This window comes from Mastigoproctus giganteus, chromosome 13, assembly GCF_048544385.1.
Source record: "Mastigoproctus giganteus isolate SK-2022 chromosome 13, ASM4854438v1, whole genome shotgun sequence".
In the NCBI taxonomy this organism is placed as follows: Eukaryota; Metazoa; Arthropoda; class Arachnida; order Uropygi; family Thelyphonidae; genus Mastigoproctus; species Mastigoproctus giganteus.
In genome coordinates, this window is record NC_143587.1 from 151,507,643 (window position 1) to 151,533,527 (window position 25,885).

At 36.9% G+C, this 25,885-nt stretch overlaps 1 protein-coding gene across 5 annotated transcripts in view; it reads left to right on the forward strand.

Moving 5' to 3' along the window:
* Pfrx (6-phosphofructo-2-kinase/fructose-2,6-biphosphatase) overlaps positions 1–25,885 on the forward strand; it is a 345,736-nt gene that overhangs the window by 210,002 nt on the left and 109,849 nt on the right. For all 5 annotated transcript variants that reach the window (XM_090387942.1, XM_090387944.1, XM_090387940.1 and 2 more), the window contains exon 11: positions 10,973–11,014. In XM_090387942.1, coding sequence (XP_090244068.1) covers positions 10,973–11,014 — 42 coding nt within the window. The remainder of the gene's footprint in view (positions 1–10,972; positions 11,015–25,885) is intronic.

A 25,885-nucleotide genomic window follows, 5' to 3' on the forward strand; every position in this document is an offset into this window, starting at 1 on the left:
GTTTTTTGATATCAAGTGAACTCCAAAAATTCCTGTAACATGGTCATAATTTTATTTGCTGTATGGTGGTTGTAACAAAGCAATAAAATGTTGGATTATGTCACAATAAACTTCTCCATCCACAGTTTTGTCAAAAAATATAGACCCTATAACATGACGTCGTGAAATGGCACAGCAAAACCCAATTTTCAGGGTATGTAATGATAGTTTGTGATACGCATTGGGTTTTTCACTGCTCCATATTTGGCTCTCTAGTTTGAGAAGATAACCTCCTAAGTGATTTTCTTGGTGAGCTGGTTAAACGTTTATTCAGATCATCCAGAATGATCGCAGATAACAGTGATGGCCGGCCTGGGCTCTTTTTGTCCTCCACACTCACTCTTAACAAATTTTCACAATTATACGCAATATTGACTTGCTGGGGACAAACAACCAAGGAAATTTCATCTGAAACTTATCATCTTGCACGCATTTATAAGATTTATACACAAAGTAAGATTCCACAATAAACACGCTCATTCTTAGAAAACGACATGGCCGACACAACACAACGGACTGGATGCTTGACCAAGAATAATGCATGTCATAGTCATTAAACTGCTTACCTCAGGTAACCTGGGTGCAGTGCTGTCAACTATACTTCAAACTTGACATAACATTTGCCTGCCTTAAAGTTCTACCTTCTTCATTTTAGGGTTGTGTCCTTTATGAAACACTGTGTGTGTGTGTGTGTGTGTGTGTGTGTGTGTGTGTGTGTGTGTGTGTGTGTGTGTTGTAATAAATATGACAGAAATAAAGATGGCAGTGCCAGTCTCATGGAAAGCCAAAGGCCAAAAAGAAAGAGGATAATCGAAATATGAGAAAAATGTAGGGAAAAAAATAAAAATTGAAGCAAGCAAATGGCAAAAGGTGTTACAAACAAGACCATCTAATGACAGGAAACAAAAACTTAATACTAATGCTGTGATTTAAAGAATAGCATCGCGCAAAGCAGCAGATAACTAATTCTTAAATTATATAAAATATAATATTATACCAAAGATTTAAAACCAGATGAAAAAGTGGAAAGATAAAAATAAACTAGATGTAGCAAATGCACCAAAGCATGCAAAGCAGCAGCAATCAATGTATATTGTAATAAATATGATAAATAAAGATGGCAGTTGCAAGTCACATGGAAAGCCAAAGGCCAAAAAGAAAGATGTCAAAATATGAAGGTCAAATTAAAGAAATAAAAGGTAGTAACCTTTAAAAAAAAATAAAAATAAAATAAAATTAATTTACATCAGAATGCCAAATGAAGGTAATGGCAGCTTGCATCAGATAAGGGCTGGCAGATTTGGCTGTAATTCAAATCGGGTAATTAGAGCAAATATGCAATTAAATATACAATTAAATCTGATGTCAGCCAAAGTAAACATTGATACATGATCAGGTATTTCTTCGGGGGACTACACCTGATCATGCATCAAATGACTGTGTTTCCATACTTGCCCATGTAAGAGAAAATTTATGAATACAATTGTAAATACGAATGTAATCAAAAAGGAAAAGCAATATACCTCTCACAAAGTATGGACAAGGTAGTCCCTACGCAGTGTTTATAATGAAAGTAAAATTATATGTGAAATTATTACTAAAGAGCATGAAAAATCTATACCTGAAAATGGGGATGCGAAAATACATGCGGCCAGTATGATAGCTGCAACTGAAGCAATAACAAAGAGACAAATCTATTTGATAATAATAAAACTAATATGAAATAGAGCTACAAAAAATAGATAACCAGTGACCTCTATATTCAATTTGGAATGCATGTTTATAGAGATATAAAAAGGAAATATTCCAAAAATGCAGACAGTATTTTAAGATAAATAATATTTAGAATGAATCTATACTAAATTTTAGACAAGTATCAAGAAATGTGGCAGAATATACAACAGACAGGACTATCTAAAGATATAAAACAGAAGTGGCTGTAATTTAAAGCATAGCATCACACAAAGCAGCAGATAGCTAAAACATAAATTGATATAAAATATAATACCAGTGAGTTAAAACCAGGAGAAATAGCAGAAAGATGAAAATAGATTGGATATGACAAATGCACCAAAATATGCAAAGCTGCAGCAAAGGATGCAGATGTATATATAATATTATAACAGTAAATATGAAGAAAGAAGATGGCAGTGCCACTTACACAGAAAGCCACGAGGAAATGGACAGAATAAAAAAAAAAAAAAAATTTTTTTTTTTTTTTTTTTGTAGCAAACAAATGGCAAAAAAGTGTTATTAACAAGACCATTTACTGACAGGAAACAGAAATGGTTCTAATTTAAAGAATAGCATCGTGCAAAGCAGCAGATAACTAATTCTTAACTTGATATAAAATATTATACCAAAGAGCGTAAAAACCAGATGAAATAGCGGAAAGATAAAAATAAACTGGATATGGTATTATAATTTATATACACCAATGAGCCAAAACATTATCATCAGTGAGTCGTTATGCCAATCAAAGCAACTGCAGGTGAACTACAGTGCAGGTCGGGGCATGGTAAAAAAAACACCTGATACTGAGCTCCGTTAATCAATGTTACTCTTGTCCTTCAGATGGGAAAGGCAGCGGACTTAAGTGAGTTTGACAAAGGCCAAATTGTAATGGCCAGATAACTGGGTCGAGCATATCCAAAACGGCAAGGCTAGTGGGATGCTCACGTTCAGCCATGGTTAATACCTATTGAAAGTGGTCCGAGGAGGGGGGGAACCAACAAACTGCTGGCAAGGTGTTGGATGACCATGGCTGATCGATGCTTGAGGTGAGCGAAGGCTCTCTTGGATGGTATGTGGCAACAGAAGGGCGGCTGTGGCGAAACTCTGCGGTAATTGGAATGCTGGTGATGGGAGTAATGTGTCACAACACGCAGTACATCGAACCCTGCTGAAAATAGGGCTGTGTGGATGCAGGTCGCTCCGAGTGCCCATGCTAACCATGGTTTACCGGCGACAGTGCCTACAATGGGCATGCAAGCATCGAAACTGGACCTTGAATGATTTGAAGAAGGTCCGACGAATCACGTTTCCTGTTGCACAATGTGGACAGCCTGGTACACGTATGTTATTTACCTGGGGAAGTGATGATGCCTGAATGCACTGTGGGATGAAAACAAGCCAGTAGCAGCGGCGTCATGCTTGGGTGATGTTCTGCTGGGATACCCTGGGTTCAGTCATCCATGTGCCGGGCACTGACGTCTACCACATACATAAGCATCATTGCTGACCAGGTATACGCTTTCTTGGCAATGGTCTTTCCCTCTGGCGATGCCATCTTTCAGCAAGATAATGCGCCATGCCACAATGCCTAGATTGTTCGAATTTGGTTTGCAGAACATCAGGAAGATTTCCAGGTATTTTTGCCCTGGCCTCCAAATTCCGCAGACATCAGTCCCATCAAGCATCTGTGGTTTGTGTTGGAACAGCAACTCTGATCTGCGGTGTCTCAACCACGGATCTTACAGGAGTTAAAGGATCTGCTGATCACATGTTGGTACGAGATACCACAAGACACGTTTAGAAATCTTGTAGCATCCGTGCCTTTCCAGGTACGAGCTGTTTTGGCTGCACATGGAGGGCCAACATCATATTAGGTAGGTGGTCATAATGTTTTGGCTCATTGAGATATATATAGTTTTTATTATTTTTTTTCATATATATATATATATATATATATATATATATTTTTTTTTTTTTTTCACTCACTCATTCATCTCTTTTATCTCCCACCAGGGGGAATGCAATGGTAGGTAATGTAAATTAAATACTAATGCTTAATTAAGCTAAATAAGAAAGAATATAAAAGATTAAAACTAGGGTTAGTTGGTACTTAACTGTAACATTTATGGTTTGTGTTCTTTTTTTCATGCACACTTACACTCATTCATTCTTCTGGCTTTCATTTCATTTATCTTCCCCTCGACTCTCGTTTTCTGCCCTGCACTCTCTGGGCACCTCAACTTACTGTTATTCTTCAGTTGTGGTGCAGGCCTAGCTGCAGGTTTTTTGCGGGCCAGGGGAGAATGTAGTGATAGTGTTTGTGTTGTTAGTAATGTTTGTTAGTATCTATAAAGTAATGTAAATTAATCATAACTTTGTATTCTTCCAGCCAATTACATTTGCTCTTCCACTCATTCCCATTCACCATAATGCTGGGTCACTCTTTCTTTCACCAAAACTGACATTTATTCCCTTTTACCATAATTCCTAATTCACTCTTTCACTCAGTGACCAGCCTATTCATTCTACATTATATCCCCTTGCTACCAGCTTACTGATATTTTTCAGCTAATCTGCTTCCCTGACTGCTTGTATATCTCCCTCCCCTACATGGTTACCTTATTTAGTGAGAGGCCCCAGGTTCTTACATATGGCAGGGTAGTCCTGGCGGGTGGGGTTACCCAGGTCAATCCGGTTTTGTCATGTCAGGGTTCAGAATACTTCTGTGCTGACAGTTGTCTGGGTGTGGTGGGAGACGTGGGCAATTTTAACTATTGATTATTGTTTAATTGCTGGGGGGGGGGGCTGAATTGCCATTCTTTGTTTAGTTATGCACATTTCGAATACTTTGTGTGAAGGTTGTAAAGGCTTTATAATTACCCAGGCCTGCTGGGATATGTCTTGAAGAAATAACAGAGAAGTGGAAAATTGATCTTAATAAAATTAAAGAAAATGCAAATATGCTTTTACCTCCATGGGATAAAGTTGATATAGGCAGGCACTGATCTGTACTTCACTCAGTGGTCAAAAAACACCATTCCATCATTTAACATCCAACAGCTACATGCCAATCATACTTTGGAACACACTGGAAAACTCATAATCTATACAGATGGCTCTAAATCACACTCACATGTTGGTGCAGCAGCTGTTTTCCCTTCACATGTAGTTTCAAAGTCTCTGCCACTTGAGTACAGCATGCTTTGTGCAGAATTATATGCCATTCAGCTTGCATTAAGTGAAATTTGTCAGCAATCATCAATTTCTGTCCTAATATATTCTGATTCGCTCAGTGGTATCTCAGCCATACAGGGTAAACATCATTCGTGTAATGCCATCCTACATGAAATTAGATTTCTAATTAAACTCTGTCAAAAAAAAAAACATTCTGTAATAACTCTTTGCTGGATTCCAGGATATTCTGGAATAGAAGGCAATGAAAAAACAGATAATGCAGCAAAATCAGCTACAGAATGGCCAAACAAAATAATGATAGTACCATACACTGGTTTCAGACCAATTATTATTAGAACTAGTGAAGACAAATGGGCCCAGATATGGAGTAGTCAAACCAATAATAAACTGAGGGAAATTAAACTGAATCCACAAATATGGAAATCAAGCATTATAAAAAGTCGCAGAGAAGAAGTAATGCTTGCCAGACTACGAATTGGCCACACTCACCTCATGCATTATCATCTATTAGCTAACGAAAATCTACCTCTCTCTGTTTTCAATGCCAAGTTCAGCTTACAGTGAAACACATCCTATTAGACTGCCTTCAGAAATTCCAGATTCCTTTGCTTCCAGAGTCTATGCAATAATCGGAATCCATTTACCCTTCAACAGATATTAGACAACTCTGCAAATCTTGATGAACTGTTCAATTTTATTTGGCAAATCCAATTTGACAAACAAATCTGAAAGAATTGATTTTCAGTAAAATGGAAAAAACATGGAAAGACACGACTTGGCCTTCAATGCCCTTGTGTCTTAAAACCCTTAAACAATAACAACAGCTTTATAATTTTCCTCTTCTATAATGAATAAATGTTCTTCTCCCCTTGGAAGGGGGCCAATCTGTGTTATTAGCTGTGTTCTGGGGATGTCATAAATTATATATTCGTATAGACTGTCCAGTCTTCACTCTTTCCGCAGATGCAATTTGGGTCCTCAGTCAGCCCCATGGAGGTTAATTTTGCATTTAGAGAGCTGTGACCCGTCAATATAAATGTTGTAAAAAGTCCAGGGGCATATCACTTAGGCTGCTTTGGGCTGACCATTGCAACCCTTGGCAGAAACCTTTGGTTTCCTGCTCCCGCTTTGTTTGCCATAGCTCATCGAGCTTCGTGGCTATTCTTTTTCTTTCAGCATTGAAGGTGTTGGCTGTATCAAGGGCTCAGTGGTATCTGAAATGATGAGACACCTACCATTGTGAATTCTGTGGAATATACCCATGACCCTGGTCCAGTCAAGAGCAGTAGCCAATTGTCTCCTATTACTTAACTAACCTTTTATGCCATAGTGATTCAGGACCTTGAATTGATTTTTTTTTTTTTTTTTTTGATTTGGTAATTGTTGGCGCATCGGCTTCTGTGGCCATATTGCACCTCCTAAGGTTTTTGCAGTACTTTGATCCAAGCCCGAGGCGGGAATCGAACCCGCGACCTTTGGGTTGCCGGGCAGGTACTTTACCCACTCGGCTAGCCCGGTCGGCACCTTGAATTGAGTTTTAAGAATTTGAATAACTAATTTAAAATATGAGAAAAGGATAAAAACAAATCAAAAGTAAGTGAATAAAATAGTGTGAAAACAATAAGGATAAAAATGAACACAAGTGAATAGATGCACAAAAAAAAGTACGTATTTGCATACATTGTATCATTCATAATTATTCATCATACAATGTATGAAATTTACAAAATTTTTCAAGAAGTGAAATATGTGGTATCTCCTGAAGGTAGCCACAATATAAGATAAAATTAAATGATGCCTTTACACTACATATTTAGTTAAATTTATGGGTAAACTGTGGTGTATCTACACCGATATTATATAGAAATTTACAGAATGTACAAACCTAGATACTGCAAATTGTGGAATGAAATTGACAGAAACTTCATGCCGAAATTGAGATGCAGTTGGACAAAAAATATGGAGATTTATCTGCTGCAGATCAATATAATCTTGAGAAAAAAATTTAATAATTAAAAATATTAAGAGCTTTGTGAACATTAGATAACCAATGAGAAAAATTAACCACATCGAAGTTGAAGGCATTACATTTATTTTAGAGATTAATAGTAGTATGCCCATTATCAGTGTTAATATTCATGTCCAAGTAATTAACATTTTAGTTACAAGAATTAATCTTTTCCAAAGCACGTTCCTGGGGATATAGAAGGCTAAAATCTTCAAGAAATTTGAACAGTTGAGCATGCAAAGGTCATCGGCATATCTCAAAAGATGAATATCCTGTGGGAAAGAGATTTCAAACCAATAGAGATATAGATTGGCAATGATATAAGAAGCTGGGCTGCCCACACGTGTTCCTTTAATTTGCTGGTAAATGCAGTTACCATCAAAGACAGTTATTCAGAATACAAAGATTAACCAAATTATTCCAGTAAGTGACATGACACTTAATCACATGTTTATACTTCCGAAGTATTTTCTGAAGAACTGCTTTCAAATTAAACAGTTCCTCAGGGTGATACTGGTGAAAAGCTATGAAAATCAAAAGATTTTAATATCATCTAAAACTGGTAAATTATTGAGAATAATTTTGTTAAGCAAAATGCCCACAATAGGTTTAAGTAATTGTTCCAATGTTTTTCCAGTTAACTGCACATAACTGCTTTTGTAGGAGGTAATGAAGCTGAAACTAATGATTGCTTTAAAAAAAAGTTTCTGTAGTTCTTGTGATTGAACTTTAATTTTGGCAAAATTATAGTGTTTAACAGATTTATAATGTGGTGATTTGGAGTGAACAGTAGATCTGAGTACACAATATTGATCCTCAACAGGAGTGTGCTATATTTATAAGCCAAGGAAATACAAAATCTTAAAAGGCCCTATTAGAGATTTTTTTTTTTTTTTTTTTTTTAAGAGAGGTAAAACTGACTTTAGGAGTTAACCTGGACTTAAGGAACCGTAGAAAAAAAATTTCCTTACGTTTAGAATGAGACAACATCCAGAAATGTGCCCAAAGTTGGAATTAATGAAGGAGTTAATTTATTAACAGTGACGTGGGACATTTGGGTGCAGTGCACTTCGAAATTTGTAATATTCCATAAATTTTTTTCACATGTTTACCCACTATTCAAAAAAGCTTAAAATTATTTAACTAAATTTGCATTTTTCACTGTCTGTTGTTAAGTTATTTTCTATATAAAACTATATAACATTTTTATAATTGTAAATTACTCAGTTGGACCTCTGTTTAACGAAGTCCTTGTATAGCGAATTATTTTGAATTACCCTTGGAAGTAACATTTAAAATACTTTCCTTTCAGTGAAGGAAATTTTCATGTAGCGAACAGATTAGGAGAGAATTAACTCGGTACACACTGTTCGCACTTCTGGCCTTTAGGCAATTAGTGCTGCTGCACGAATTAAGAGAGCTAGAGGAATTGCCATTCTACAACTAAGTGGTACCTGGTAAAACCTATCTGATAGCCTGTCCCATATATGGAGAAATTTTCACATATATGGAGAAGTTGCGCTGATCAAGGGGTATTCCCAATGGGCTCTGGTCCACCTTCTACTGCAGTGGTTCCCAAACTTGCCGTACAGGGGCTGGCCATATGCAAAAAAAATTCAAAGTTAGATTTCTTTAGTGTGTTACATTTTCCATATCTTGTTGTCTGTAAAAGTAAAATTGAAAATTTTATTAGGTTCAATACACAATTACATTTACTGAACAAAAAATTTAATGAGAAAAATTTTTTTGATAATTAACAAAATTTAAAATGCTGTTTTAGTTCACTTTCCGGGTGGGCTGTAAGTTGGACACCGTTGTGAATAAACTGTAAGTGCCCCGTTCGATAATTAGGAGAGTGATTTTCTTATCCCCGACAAGGTAATCATCTGTTGTTTCATGGAAGTGTGTTATCCACATTTTTCCGGAAATTTTCCCTATCTCTGTTTACGTGGTCACGGTACCTGAATATCTGAATGACACTGACATTTTGGACAGTTTCAAAAAAGGAAAGGAAACAAAAAAAAAAAAAAAAATATAATTTAAGAACTTGTGACAATACCGATGATGAGAGAAGGAAAAAGAGGACAACGAAGGTATTAAACCTTCTAAACATGAATTGTTGGCATTTGGTGAAAATGAAGTTAGAAAATTGTCAATTAGGTTACAGTTAAATGAAAGAGATACAATTCATGGATTTCGGGAATAACTATTTGAAAAGATGGTTTCGGAAGAATTGATGCATTTGACAGAAGCTCTGAGTACGATACCAATTTCATCAAGTGAATGTGAATGAGGATTTTCACAAATTAATCTGATTGCCAGTCCAACCAAATCATCGTTGATGACAAAACAGTTTCTTCACTACTGTTTCTTAAAATTGTAGGCCCACCACTTCGATCCAGCAAAATATGTCGATTCGTGGCTGCTTCGGAAACGTCATTCAGCAAGAGACACACAGAGTAAGAAAAAAAGTCAGCATAGCGTGTCGGATGAGAACTTAATAAAAATTTGCAATATTCTACAAAAACTTTATTATGAAATTACTTTTACTTATTTTACTTTTTATTTTTAGGTTCTGTAGTCTAACAAATGACCCTTATAATGTCACTTGGTTGTCTGTCTGTCCATCCGTCTGTCACAGCATTGTATCTCTGGAACCACTCAATATATTGGTTTTAAAATTTGCATGGGTTTATACATCATGCGGGCCAACATAATGGCATATTGATTGCTATTGACAGTTTGGTTGAGAAATGAGGAGGGGTAAAATGTGGAGGGAACAAAAATATTTTCAACAACCTATAGCTTATTATACACCGTTGGAAAGAGCTCAACGAGTAGGTTTAAAATATAATTTTAAAATATTTTTAAAATTAAAAATGGTGGCACCAGACATGAAAATGTAAGTAATTTGCATTTTCATGTCCACCCCCCCTCTATTTCCGCCGCTAATGGAGTTAAAAATTTAAAAATCACATTAGCTATGCGTTATTCGATGCTTATCAAGGGAAAACTATTCCGATTAATCTGTCATTTACATTTTGTGTTAAAATTAAAAAAACAATTCTTTATTGCACTTTGATAGCGTGCTTCTTTGTACTAAGCAACTCTCCTTTTGGTGACAAAAAGGTTGCTAAATAGTTAGTTAATAATTCTATAAAGGTCATTTATAAATTTTGTGACGAGAAATATTTTTTAAAAAATTTTCAAATCGAGTTGTCCTGGCAAGGAGGTACTCAGAGAGCCAGTGTTGAGGCAGCAGTGGTGGGGAGGTGCCTGCGTGGAGTCTTGCATAGACCCTCACCTGCCAGTAGCTTCTCTCCCAAGGCTTTAACTGCTTCTCTAGGAAGAAGTCAGAGTTGCTTCTCCCATCCTTGTCATGCACAACAGCTGGAAAGACTCAAATAGATAATGTTTTCATTAGTTCCTCAGTTTTAGGCTGAGCAGGGGTACTGGAAACTTTTTCAGTTACCATAAAGCTCTCTATTTGAGATACTACACTAACAACCATTCGTAACTACAGACCCTTCACCCCTGAGTGCCCAGCACTCAGTAGTTGACAGATTTATTTACTTATTTTTTTATATACTTGAATAATAAATTTATGCTTAATAAACTGTGTTAATATACTAAATGTATTGTTCTTATTCCAAAAACATTACTACTAAAGTAACAATATCAGGAAAAAAAAATTTTTAGAGCACTTTTAGTATCCTTTTAATTTTAAATTTTTCCTGATAGCGAAGAATGAGTACCATACAAAAAAAAAAAAAAAAAAAGCACTGGTCCTAAGTACTGTACATTTTGATACCTTTCGTGTTTGGTGGTTTCATTAAAAAAAAAAAAAAAAAAGTCGCTAAGAAAATCATATACACATTTTGATTGGTAATTTTTGAAGAATATTATTTTTCTTTTCTTTTCTTATCTTTTTTTTTTTTTTTTTTCATTTATTTTTAAACTTAATGCAGTATTTCTTTTTTGTGTATATGCTTACAGTCATATGAAGATTTAGTGGCTAGATTGGAACCTGTTATTATGGTAAGTTGTATTTTCATTTTTTCCTAAATACATCTGGCCCTCCTATAGCAGTTTCTTGTTACATGAATCCAATGTGGTGGTTTTATGTTTTAATATCAAAAATTCAGACAGAACTGATTGGTCAGATTTGGTTACGCATTTCTGTATTAGAAAGGAAGAAAGATGTATCATAAGATTCTAATGTTCTGCTTATAAGTTTAAGACACTGATAAAACTATTGATAAGGACATGCACAAGTTGCCAATTCTGTGGTGTGTGTGTGTTCATCAGGAAGGAACACTCAATCAATCAAAGTGAGTTTTTCCATACTGCTCATTCCAGGATTTTGCAATTTGAACAAAAGCAGCAAATACCAAGTCTTGTGTGCATCTCGGAAAGGGCCACAAACTTTCAGCATGATGAGGGAAGCTTATAGAGTGGACAGGGGTCACAGATTTCAGGCTGCAAATTTTCCCACTTGAAGGGCCAACAGTCACTGGATGAACTACGTGAATTGGGGAGGAACACAAACGGCTCATAAAGCAATATGTAACTCTTTTAAATATCAAACGTGCATATTTTTTTCCAGATGTAATATTTATTTATTTTATTAAAATAAATAAATAATATTTTTTATTAAAACCCAAAGCTCAAGGCCTGTTTTCCAATATTTTCTTTCTATTTAGATTTACCAGTTTATTCTATATATATAAACTGAGTTATGGCTCCCATCGTAATAAAAGTATGTTTGAAAGTATGAAATATAAGAAAAACTAATCTAAAATTTTGTCTATGTATGTATTATATGTACCTTCATAATATGACTGTGTACATAGACAGTACATAGTGAAATGCAAGCATAAAGCATCTAAATGAAAATAAGAAACAATTTAATATTAAATGGAATATTTATTAGAAATTTCAGACAAATCTTTCAAACCAGCGCCTTTGCTAGCTAAAAAAACTTATCCCGCCAGTGCTATCACCAGTTTCGCTAAAGTGTTGATAAAGGTGTTTTGCCTTTTCACGAATGATGAGTGAAATTAACGGAATTGTATTTTGAGTTCGATCTTCTATCCACAGATTTAAAGCTTTTTCCATTTTTTCTAATTTAACATCACGAGTTACAGAGCAAACTTTTGAAGCAACTAGCATCCGTTTTCACAGACACTACGGTGGATTTTTTCTTCCGATTTCTTGATTGATCGTACCGTTGACTCATTGATTTTTTAATATTTTACCACTGACGAGTCACTTTCACCATTAGAAATTTTGTATAACTCAATTTTACCCGCTAATGTCATCACCTTTGATCTTTTCACAATTCCCTTGTTATTTGTAGCCAAATTTTTGTAGCGGTTAGAAAAATTTGTCCACAATAAAGTCACTTTCTTTTAACCGTTAACACACTCGAAAAAGTCTGTTTATGCTAACACACTGCAAAACGGTAGATTTTTCACTTTTGTAAGCATATCAATTTATAAATTGATATGCTTACAAAAGCACACAAGACATACCGAACAAGGATTAACAGGGAACATCCATGCTCACGATTTTGTCACCGTTCTCTCCCCCCACCCACTGAGCGCTGTTTTGACCGGGAAAGATGATTTTAGCCATGCCCATGTTTTTTTTATGGCGGAAAATGTCACAGCACTTTAAAATTCACATTTTTTTAGTTTCATTTTATATTAAATCAGCGACCGCGAATAGCAGAGGTTTACTGTGTGTGTGTATATATATATATATATATATATATATATATATATCCAATATTTTAAATTTTAGAATTAAATAAATAAAATAAAACATAAGCCAGTAGTATGGCGAAGACGGGAAAAAAAAACGAAAATAATATTTTCGCTCTACAGTTTTTGCCATACTACTGGCTTATGTTTTATTTTATTTATTTAATTCTAAAATTTAAAATATTGGATATATCTTGGTTTCATATGGAGGATTTGCGTGTCGCTGCCTCTAATGAAAGCTCAATATTTATATATTTTATTATATTTTAATTTTTGTCATTATTTAAATATATATGTATATATATAGATATATTTAAATAATGGCTTAAAAATTAAGATGTAAAATAAGAAAAATAAATAAATATTAAGCTATCATTAGAGGCAGCAAAATGCACATCCTCCACATGATGCCAAGATATAACCATAATTCAAATTAAAACAAAATAAAATAAAACATAAGCCAGTAGTATGCCAAATACTGTAGTGCGAAAATTAACATAAAAATAACGGAAAATAAAATAAACCAACAGGGAGGGGGAGAGTAAAGGTAATAAGACATAAACAGTAGCCGAAAGTCCCTTATATAATTTAGCACTTTTAATCCAATTAATAAAACCAATATAAAATTTAAAAATAAAGCCAATTATATTATAATTTAGCAGTAACCCCCCTCGTAAGGTACCAGTTCCGACTGACCATTATGCCCCATATCAACAGCAGACCACGAGGCCAATAATGGTCATGGAATCACTGTATTTCAATTGCTATACAAATCGTCGCAAGGGTGAAAAGATCGAAGAACAAAACACCCATTCATCCTCTGATTGATCCTCAAATGCAGAGGATTTCCACGGCGGTGGTCCTTATGCAGCGAGAAATAAATTATAGAACAGACAGCACTCTAGAGCAGAGCCACACCATTGACATAATGTAAGCTTAGCCAGCTTATATAAAAAAGAAAAGGAGAATAGATGGCAGCACAGGTGCTGCTTATTTAGCATATCAACCCACTACTACCACTAAGTTATATTTAAATAATGGCTTAAAAATTAAGATTTAAAACAAGAAAAATTAAGTAGTTCTTTTAACCCCTTTTTGGTGATATTTCACGTTTTTCGGAACTGGTACCTTACGAGGGGGGGTGGTACCGCTAAATTATAATATAATTGGCTTTATTTTTAAATTTTATATCGGTTTTATTAATTGGATTAAAAGTGCTAAATTATATAGGGGATTTTCGGCTACTGTTTATGTCTTATCTTTACTACCCCCTCCCTGTTGGTGTATTTTATTTTACGTTATTTTTATGTTAATTTTTGCTCTACAGTATTTGGCATACTACTGGCTTATGTTTTATTTTATTTTGTTTTCATTTGAATTATGGATATATATATAAAATATGTTGTATAATATTTTATGTACATATATATTTATATATACAAACCTTAGTTTACTAACCTTACTTTATCCTGCAGTTGCTTCGATTTGCATAATGACTTGCTAGTCATAATGTTTTGGGTCATCGGTGTGTATAAAGCAGTATTGTGTTGCACCTAATCTTGTGCAGAAGTGCAAACTGAATGGGATTAAAAATAAATCATTACCAAAGGATGAATTGATGTTATTTAAAAGAAAATACAGAAATCCTTTCCTAAAACCAGAGATTACAGACAAGAAAAATTTTCTGATGCAAATATTGAAATGTGGCTTTTGCTGAAATTTCACGAATAGTTTAGATGATTTGAGACAGGTACCAGGTAGTACAAAAGCAATAGTTGAAGCATTTTTAATTTCACATTTTTCTGTAGATGTTTTGGGATTCTATTTAAATATCTTATTCAGTGTAAGACAGCAGAAGGTTTAAACAGAAAAAGGTATTAGCAAAGGCACGTGATGCAAGAAATCAAGCTTATATAGCAACAGCCTAAAAAAAAAAAAAAACCACCCCTTATTTCACCCATCCACTCGCTCCAAATTTTTGTTAAGTTCTGCCTTGAATCTATTGAAGCTATCAACTTCCACAATGACAGATCGAAGTTTGTTCCACCAATAAACCACCTGCTGGCTAAAGGCAAACTTCCGCACATCTATCCTACAACCGTCTTTCCTCAATTTGAATCTATGCCCTCTCAGGCATTTATTCTGAGCAGGAGGAGGAATCCCATCCGCATTGAGCATGCCCAAACCATTCAAGGCTTTATACACCTCAATCAGATCACCTCGCAGGTGCCTAGTCTCCAGACACTATAATTTGCAAAACTTAAGCCTTTCTTCATAAGAGCAATCCTTTGTTCCTTTCACTAATCTTGTTGCCCTTCTCTGTACTCATTCCAACAGCTCTACATCCTTCTTAAAATGAGGCCTCCAGACCTGTATACAGTACTCAAGGTGTGGCCTGACCATTCCCTTATACAAGGAGATAATCACCTCCTTATCCATGCTAGAAAAATTCCTGTATATCATTGACAAGACACAGTGAACTACTCTTGCAGACTGTCTGCACTGCTCAGAAAACTTCATATCTGCCTGCACAATTACCCCCAAGTCCTTTTCATTCTCTACCACTGTCAGTGTGGTACCACAGAGTTTAAACATTACTCTGGGATTACTGCTTCCCATATGTAGTACTTTACATTTGTCAATGTTAAAGTTCATTTGCCGCCTCTCAGCCCATTTGCTCAACCTTTCTAGATCCTGTTGCAGCAGTGTACTGTCATTAGCGTCATTAACAACCCTGCCAACCTTCATATCGTCTGAAAACTTGGACATTAAGCCTGATATACCATCAGCAATACCATTTATAAATACAGAAAACAAAGAGGGACCCAACACTGAACCCTGAGGGATTCCACAAATAACATTAGTCCATGAAGAGTAGTGTCCATTGATTGCCACTATCTGTCCTCTCCCACTCAACCATCCCTTTATCTATAGCAATTTTCCTCCAATGCCACACTGCTCCAATTTGTGCAGCAGTATCAAAAGCCTTTTTAAGATCCAAATATATGATATCAAAGTTATTCCCTGCATCCATTTCTTTTGTGACCACATCATAGTATCCAATCAAATTGGTCAGGCAAGACTTTCCCTTAACAAAACCATGCTATGTCCGAGCTATAACTGAAGTCTTGTCTAGATGATCCTGCAGTGCTTATTTAACCAGTGCCTCCATTAATTTTCCTGGAACAGAAGTTAAACTAACAGGCCTATAATTACTTGTTCCTCCTTTGTGGATTGGGGTCACATTTGCACATCTCCAGTCCATGGGTACCTCCCCTGAGTCCAGTGAAGCTCTCATAATTATGGCTAAGGGTTTGATTACTTCCTTTGCCACCTCCTTTAATAGACAGTAAACTCCGCTATTTGCGGTTTCATGTATTTGCGGTCGCTGATTTAATATAAAATGAAATCTAAAAAAATTTTAAATTTAGCATTAGCATTAGTAGAGGCATTATGATGCAAGAAAGCAAGCTTATTTAGCATCAGCCAAAAAAAAAAAAAAAAAAAAAAAAAGCACAACCACTACTCCCATTTCACCCCTCCGTTCGTTCGAAATACCTGTCCAGCTGAGCCTTAAATTTGTTTAGGCTATCAACTTCAACAAGTGATGGAAGTCTATTCCACAAACCAACTGCCCACTGGCTAAAGGCAAATTTCCGCACATCTATCCGACATCCGTCCTTCCTCAATTTTAATTTATGCCCTCTCAGGTGATTATTCTGAGCAATCCCATCGGCATTGAGCATGCTTAATCCATTCAAAGCCTTATACACCTCTATCAGATCACCTCGCCGATGCCTAGTCTCCAGACTCTGTAATTTGCAAAACTTAAGCCTTTCTTCGTAAGAACAACCCTTTGTTCCATTCACTAATCTTGTTGCCCTTCTCTGTACTCGTTCCAGTAGCTCTACATTTTTCTTGAAATGAGGCCTCCAGACCTGTATACAGTACTCAAGGTGTGGCCTGACCAATGCCTTATACAAGGGAATAATCACATCCCTATCCCTCCTAGAAAAATTCCTGTATATCATTGACAAGACACCATGAGCTACTCTCGCAGCTCGTCTGCACTGCTCAGAGAACTTCATATCTGCCTGCACAACCACCTCCAAGTCCCTTTCATTCTGTCAGCGTAGTACCACAGAGTTGATACGTTGATCTGGGGTTACTGTTTCCCATATGTAGTATTTTACATTTGTTAATGTTAAACTTCATTTGCCACCTCTCAGCCCATCTGCTCGACCTTTCCAGATCCTGTTGCAGCAGCATAGCATCAGTAGTGTCCTTAACAACCCTGCCAACCTTTGTATCGTCTGCAAACTTAGACATTAAGCTTGATATACCATCATCTATATCATTTATAAATACAGAAAACAACAATGGACCCAACACTGAACCCTGAGGAACTCCACTAATAACATTAGTCCACGTTGAGCAGTGTCCATTGATTACCACTCTCTGTCTTCTGCCACTCAACCACCCCTTTATCCATAGCAGCAATTTGCCTCCAATGCCACACTGCTCCAATTTGTACAGCAGTCTTCCATGCGCAACAGTATCAAAAGCCTTTCTAAGATCCAAATATATAATATCAAAGTTATTCCCTGCATCCATTTCTTTTGTGACTACATCATAGTATCCAATCAGATTGGTCAGACAAGACCTGCCCTTAACAAAACCATGCTGTGTCTGAGCTATAACTGAATTCTTGTCCAGATGATCCTGCAGTGCTTCTTTAACCAGTGCCTCCATTAATTTTCCTGGAACCGAAGTTAAACTAACAGGTCTATAATTACTTGTGTCAGCCTTTGATCCTCCTTTGTGAATTGGGGTTACATTTGCACATCTCCAGTCTATGGGTACCTCCCCTGAGTCCAAAGAAGCTCTCATAATTATGGCCAGGGGTTTGCTTACTTCCTTTGCTGCCTCATTTAATATAACTGGATAGATCCCATCCACCCCGGGTGCCTTTTTTATGTTTATCCTCAACAATTTCTCCTCCACTTTCCTCTCAGTTATTAGAAAATCATCTAGCTCACTGCCAATATTTACTTCACCTACGACATTCCCCTTCCTGAATAACTTCTCATGTGTGAATGTAGATGCAAAATACTCATTTAGATTGTTAGCCACCTGAGCAGGATCCTCAACTGTTGAACCATCAACATCCAGTGGACCAATCTGATTCATCCCTTTCCTTCTTGAGTTTAAATAGGTAAAGAACTCTTTTCTGTTTTTATTTGCATCCTTTGCCAAGGATTTCTCATAATCTGCCTTTGCCTGCCTAATCTCCTTTGTGATTTGGTTACAGACTAACTTATATCTATCATAGGCTTCCATGTCACCCATTAATTTGTATGTATCCCATGCATTTTTCTTCTCTGCCATATGTCTCATTAGTTCATCTGACAACCATTTAGGCCTGAACCTTGAACAATATTTCTTGGTTGGTATGTAAAGCCTGGTAGCTTCCAAGATTAGTTCCTTGAATGCTTCCCATTTTGAATTTGCTGTTGGTAACATCATCAGTTGGTCCCACTGTATAGAATTTAAATACTGTCTCAGCCCATCATAGTCGCCTTTACGAAAGCAAAAACCCTTCCCTTTACCTCTGATGGTAGTTACCTCCTTGAGTAAATCCCACTTCAGCACACTGTGATCACTGCCACCTAGTGGTTCCTTTATCTGCAGATTCTTAATGCATGAAGAATCACTACTGATAATCAGATCAAGAGTATTACTCCCTCTAGTTGCCTCCCGAACATGCTGGTGTAGAAAACAATCATCCAATAAATCCACAAAAGCCTTGCTAGTGTGTGAGTGACCAACCCAGAAATTCCAGTCAATATCTGGGAAATTAAAATCCCCCATTATAAGACTCTCTGATTTACTGGCCCATTCTATTTCCCTGTACAGTATCTTATTATACTCATCAGAGTCATTAGGCCTATAGCACACTCCTACTCTCAATTTTGATTTACCCATGCTTATGTCACACCAAACTGCCCTGTCCATCGATGTCGACTGGCTTCACTTCCTTGGATTTTATGTGTTTTTTAACTAATAGCATAACCCCTCCTCCCTTCCTATCCTGTCTATCCTTTCTGTAGACGTTGTACTCCCCAAATTCCAGTTCTGCATTCCTTATATCTGTGTGACACCATGTCTCTGATATCGCAACAATATCTGCCTTTGATGTTTTGAGCAAAACCTCAAATTCATCAAATTTATTTACTAAACTCCTAGCATTGGTGTACACGCAAGTATACATGCACCTGTTTCTATTCTTAGCTACCCTAACACAACCCATGTGTTTACTTGTACCGCAATAACTTCCAGCAGTCTCTGAAATATCCTGCATATTGTTTTTCAGGCTTCTGCTCATTCCAATAGAAGCAGTGCAAGAATCTCTTTCACCTCTGCCAGTGGCTACTGTTAATCTATTTGTCTTTGTCTCCCCCCAAGCTAGCAGTTTTCCGATCCACCTAACACTGCCTCGATAGCATCAGCAAATATTCTTGCACCCTTTCTATTTAAGTGTATCCCATCCCTGTAGAAGCAATCTCTCCTGTTAACAAGTACAGTCCAGGCTGAAAAAAATTCTACCCCTTGAGCCTTGCACAATCTTTCCAGGGCCGAATTAATCGACAATGCTCTCATCATATACTCCCTCCTATTGTGTCTGGGCAGAATTGCAGACACTTTCAAATTCAACCCTACTTCACGGCTTTTTTTCAACAGTGACCTGTACTTGTTAAGTAATTCCGCTGGTCTCCTACTCTTAATATCATTAGTGCCAACGTGTACAACTATATCACCTTTTGTGCCCTTAAATTTTAAATCGTTGTGAACATTTTCCGCCATAAAAAGACAAGGGCATGGCTAAAATCATGTTTCCCAGTCAAAACAGCACTCAGTGGGTGGGGGGAGAGGGGTGACAAAATTGCGAGCGTGGATGTTTCTCGCTTATTTTTTTTCAGTATGTCACGCTTATCATGGAAGGTTTTATCGTTTGCTTTTAATTTATATGCTTATAAATTGAATAAATTTATAAATTGATATGCTTACAAAAGTGAAAATCTACCGTTTTGCAGTGTGTTAGTGTAAATAGACTTTTTCAAGTGTGTTAACGGTTAAAAGAAAGTGACTTTATTGTGGACAAATTTTTCTAACCGCTACAAAAATTTGGCTACGAATAACAATGGAATTGTGAAGAGATCAAAGGTGATGACATTAGCGGGTAAAATTGAGTTATTAGGCAAAATTTCTAATGGTGAAAGTGACTCGTCAGTGGCAAAACATTAAAAAATCAATGAGTCAACGGTACGATCAATCAAGAAATCGGAAGAAGAAATCTGCCATAGTGTCTGTGAAAACGGATGCTAATTGCTTGAAAAGTTTGCTCTGTAACTCGTGATGTTAAATTTAAAAAAATGGAAAAGGCTTTAAATCTGTGGATAGAAGACCGAACTCAAAATCAAATTCCATTAATTTCACTCATCATTCGTTAAAAGGCAAAACACCTTTATCAACACTTTAGCGAAACTGATAATACAACTGGCAGGATAAGTTTTTTACCTATAGCAAAGGCGCTGGATTGAAAGATTTGTTTGCAATTTCTAATAAATATTACATTTAATATTAAATTGTTTCTTATTTTCATTTAGATGCTTTATGTTTGCATTTCACTATGTACTGTGTATGTACATAGTCATATTATGAAGGTACATATAATACATACATAGACAAAATTTTAGACTAGTTTTTCTTATATATTTCATACTTTGGAATGGAACCCCTTTATTACTATGGGAGCCATAACTCAATATTCGCATTTTCGGTATTCGCGGCATTTCTCAGGAACATAACCCTCGCGAATAGCGGAGGTTTACTGTAATTGGATAGATTCCATCCATCCCAGGTACCTTTCTTGTGTTTATCTTCAACAATTTCTCCTCCACTTTAGTCTCAATTATTACAAGATTATCTAGCTTACTGCCAGATTTGAATACACCTCTGGCATTCCCCTCCCTGAATAACTCCTCATGTGTGAATGTCAATGCAAAATATTCATTTAGTTTGTTAGCTACCTGACCAGGATCATCAACAGTTGAACCATCGATATCAAGTGGACCGATCTGATTCATCCCCTTCCTTTTAGAGTTTACATAAGTAAAGAACTCTTTGCTGTTAGTGGGATTTGTTGAACGTGACCGAAGAGGGAGATAGTCGTGGAATCATAGAACAGAAAGTAACTCAAGCAAGAAGAATTATGATACGGAAGGATGACAAACTTGTTCCCACACGTAATATTATATTGACTTTTAGTACACCAAATTTGCTGACCTCAGTTAAAGCAGGCTACCTAAACTGCCGTATCCGACCATGCATTCCAATCCCTTTAAGATGTTTCAAGTGCCAAAAGTTTGGTTACTCCCAGACAACATGCAGAGATGAAACTACTTGTCCTAACTGCCAGTCAAAAAACCGTTCACAAACAGAGTGTACTGAAAAGGCTCTGTAATGTCCAAATTGCAAGAATGACCATCCAGCATACTCAAAATCATGCGACCTCTGGAAAATTTAAAAAAGAATACAAAAGTATAAGATTGAGAATAAGGTCACATGCTATGATTTTTAACGTTTCTCACCAACCATTGAAGTAAAAACGAAAACCAAAATCTTAAAAAGCTTTATATTTAAATTTACAATAAATTTACAGTAGATCAAACAAAATAAATGTGATTATACAAATAAAATGTTACTGCTAATAAAATACTGAATTAAGATAGAATAAAACAAATGTAGTTTACAGTGAATGTACAAATAAAATATACTAGATTAAAAGCGCTAAAACAACTGAAGCTTTCAAAGGCTTCTGCCGTCTTCCTCCACAGTGCACTTCTATTCTGCGGTGCCTCATTAAATACCAGCAGGTTCACGGTGCATCTCACGTAAACGTGTACTGTTCCCGCACACGTTGGAACCAGAAGCGGCTCGGGAGCGTTCCAGGCAAAAACGTTCATCCCCTCCAAAGATTACTGCCTCAAAGAGGGGATGAATGCGTGTACCCCTGTCTCTATTTATATTATTCCCAATAGAACTAATTCGTAGGCTCTCGAGCCACTTGCAGTCCTAAGGTCACATATCAAGAAGCAAGAAAGCAAATAAAATCAACTATCCCAAAAACCACGTATGCTTCTGTTACACAAAAGTGCCAAGCTGTTTCGACACAAACTGAGGTATCAATTCCGCCCAATACATCCATTGCAGAATGGGCACGATCTGTGCTATCAACACTTCAACCTACCACCAAACCCATTCTAGTTGATAAAATAAGTAATACCCCTATCACAGTTCCACCTAAAATAAAATCATGTGATAAAATGTCAAATAAATCACGAAGGCAACAAGCCACTGAATTACAAAAGACAAACTCAAATAGAATGGACTCTGAAAATATAGCTACACACAATGAAACAGTCCTTGATCTTCATGCAGAAGATGATATGGCGACTGGATTTTCATCAGTTCAAACTGATGACATAGAAGAGAGTACAGATCCCGGACGTAACAATTTTCCTAGAAGAGATAAAACGAAATGTGACCGTAACAAAAAAGAAACATACACAAATATGGAGAACATCCTCTTAAGTGTACACTGTCAGAAGTATGATTGGAAGAGATGTTGTGATTTAAAGGTATTTGCGATTTCATTAGGACTGCAAAAAAAAAAAGGTTACACTAAGTATTGCTGATTTCTCTGCAAGTGGTATAGTCGTGCCAAGGATATGCACCAGAAGGGGAGTTGGCCTCAACAAAAATCATTAACACCTGGAATGAAGAATGTAGCATTTGAACCTGTGGTAGATCCAAATAAAGTTTTGCTTCAAACCACATCAAACTGGGGCATGTGAAAAATTTTGTGAAGGCTTTGGAAGTGAATGGTCCTGCATTCACATACTTGCAAGAGAAATTCCCAAGATAGTATTTTTTTTTTTTTTTTTTACATTTTTATTAACAAGCAGCCCAACTAGCTAGAAGCTGCAAATCCACTATACACTATATAATACATACATATTATTTACAGATTCAAAGTCATATGAATTATAATGTCAAAGTGAAATGAACATGAAATATAACATCTCCAGACAATAAATCACATCACACAAGCCGACCAGGCTAGCCAGGTGGGTCAAGTGCCTGCCAAGCACTAATAATATTAAGAGTAGGAGACCAGCAGAATTACTTAACAAGTACAGGTCACTGTTGAACAAAAGCCGAGAATTAGGGTTGAATTTGAAAGTGTCTGCAATTCGGCCCTGGAAAGATTGTGCAAGGCTCAAGGGGTAGAATTTTTTTCAGCCTGGACTGTACTTGTTAACAGGAGAGATTGCTTCTACAGGGATGGGATACACTTAAATAGAAAGGATGCAAGAATATTTGCTGATGCTATCGAGGCAGTGTTAGGTGGGTCGAAAAACTGCTAGCTTGGGGGGAGACAAAGACCAATAGATTGACAGTAGCCACTGGCAGAGGTGAAAGAGATTCTTGCACTGCTTCTATTAGAATGAGCAGAAGCCTGAAAAAGAAGATGCATGATATTTCAGAGACTGCTGGGAGCCATTGCGGTACAAGTAAACACATGGGTTATGTTAGGGTAGCTAAGAATAGAAACAGGTGCAGGTATACCTGCGTATACACCAATGCTAGGAGTTTAGTAAATAAATTTGATGAATTTGAGGTATTGCTCAAAACATCAAAGGCAGATATTGTTGGGATATCAGAGACGTGGTATCACACAGATATAAGGGATGCAGAACTGGAATTTGGAGAGTACAACGTCTACAGAAAGGATAGACAGGATAGAAAGTGGGGAGGGGTTATGCTATTAGTTAAGAAACACATAAAAACCAAGGAAGTGAAGCCAGTCGACATCGCTGGACAGTGCAGTGTTGAGTCAGTTTGGTGTGACATAAGCATTGGGAGATCAAAATTGAGAGTAGGAGTGTGCTATAGGCCTAATGACTCTGATGAGTATAATAAGAAACTGTACAGGGAAATAGAGTGGGCCAGTAAATCAGAGAGTCTTATAATGGGAGATTTTAATTTCCCAGATATTGACTGGAATTTGGGGGCTGGTCACTCACACACTAGCAGGGCTTTTGTGGATTTATTGGATGATTGTTTTCTACATCAGCATGTTCGGGAGGCAACTAGAGGGAGTAATACTCTTGATTTGATTATCAGCAGTGATTCTTCATGCATTAAGAATCTGCAGATAAATGAACCACTTGGTGGCAGTGATCACAGTGTGCTGAAGTGGGATTTACTCAAAGAGGTAACTACCATTAGGGGTAAAGGGAAGGGTTATTGCTTCCGTAAAGGCGACTACGATGGACTGAGACAGTATTTAAATTCTATACAGTGGGACCAACTGATGATGTTACCAACAGCAAATTCAAAATGGGAAGCATTCAAAGAACTTATCTTGGAAGCTACTAGGCTTTACATACCAACTAAGAAATATTGTTCAAGATTTAGGCCAAAATGGATGTCAGATGAACTAATGAGGCATATGGCAGAGAAGAAAAATGCATGGGATACTTACAAATTAACACATGACACAGAAGCCTATGATAGATACAAGTTGATATGCAACCAAGTTACAAAGGAGGTTAGGCAGGCGAAGGCAGATTAGGAGAAATCTTTGGCAAGGGATGCAAAGAAAAACAGCAAAGAGTTCTTTACTTATGTAAACTCTAGAAGGAAGGGGATGAATCAGATTGGTCCACTTGATATTGATGGGCCAACTGTTGATGATCCTGCTCAGGTAGCTAACAAACTAAATGAATATTTTGCATCGACATTCACACATGAGGAGTTATTCAGCGAGGGGAATGCCAGAGGTGTATTCAACTCTAGCAGTAAGCTACAGAATCTTGATATAACTGGGAGTAAAGTGGAGGAGAAACTGTTGAAGATAAACACAAGAAAGGCACCCGGGGTGGATGGGATCTATCCAGTTATATTAAAGGAGGCAGCAAAGGAAGTAAGCAAACCCTTAGCCATAATTATGAGAGCTTCCTTGGACTCAGGTTAGGTACCCAAAGACTGGAAATGTGCAAATGTGACCCCAATTCACAAAGGAGGATCAAAGGCTGACACAAGTAATTATAGACCTGTGAGCTTAACTTCTGTTCCAGGAAAATTGATGGAGGCACTAGTTAAAGAAGCACTGCAGGATCATTTAGACAAGACTTCAGCTATAGCTTGGACACAGCATGGTTTTGTTAAAGGGAAGTCTTGCCTGACCAATTTGATTGGATACTATGATGCAGTCACAAAAGAACTGGATGCAGGGAATAGCTTTGATATTATATACTTGGATCTTAGAAAGGCTTTTGATACTGTTGCACATGGAAGACTGCTACACAAATTGGAGCAGTGTGACATTGGAGGCAAATTGCTGCTATGGATAAAGGGGTGGTTGAGGGGGAGAAGACAGAGAGTGGTAATCAATGGACACTGCTGTGGACTAATGTTATTAGTGGAATCCCTCAGGGCTCAGTGTTGGGTCCATTATTGTGTTCTGTATTTATAAATGATATTGATGATGGTATATCAAGCTTAATGTCCAAGTTTGCAGACGATACAAAGGTTGGCAGGGTTGTCAGGGACACTACTGACACTATGCTGCTGCAACAGGATCTGGAAAGGTTGAGCAGATGGGCTGAGAGGTGGCAAATGAGGTTTAACATTGACAAATGTAAAGTACTACACATGTGAAACAGCAACCCCAGATCAACGTATCAACTCTGTGGTACTAAACTGACAGTGGTAGAGAATGAAAGGGACTTGGGGGTGGTTGTGCAGGCAGATATGAAGTTCTCTGAGCAGTGCAGACGGGCTGCAAGAGTAGCTCATGGAGTATTGTCAATGATATACAGGAATTTTTCCAGCAGGGATAAGGAGGTGATTATTCCCTTGTATAAGGCAATGGTCAGGCCACACCTAGAGTACTGTATACAGGTCTGGAGGCCTAATTTCAAGAAGGATGTAGAGCTGCTGGAAAGAGTTCAGAGAAAGGCAACAAGATTAGTGAATGGAACAAAGGTGTGCTCTTATGAAGAAAGGCTTAAGT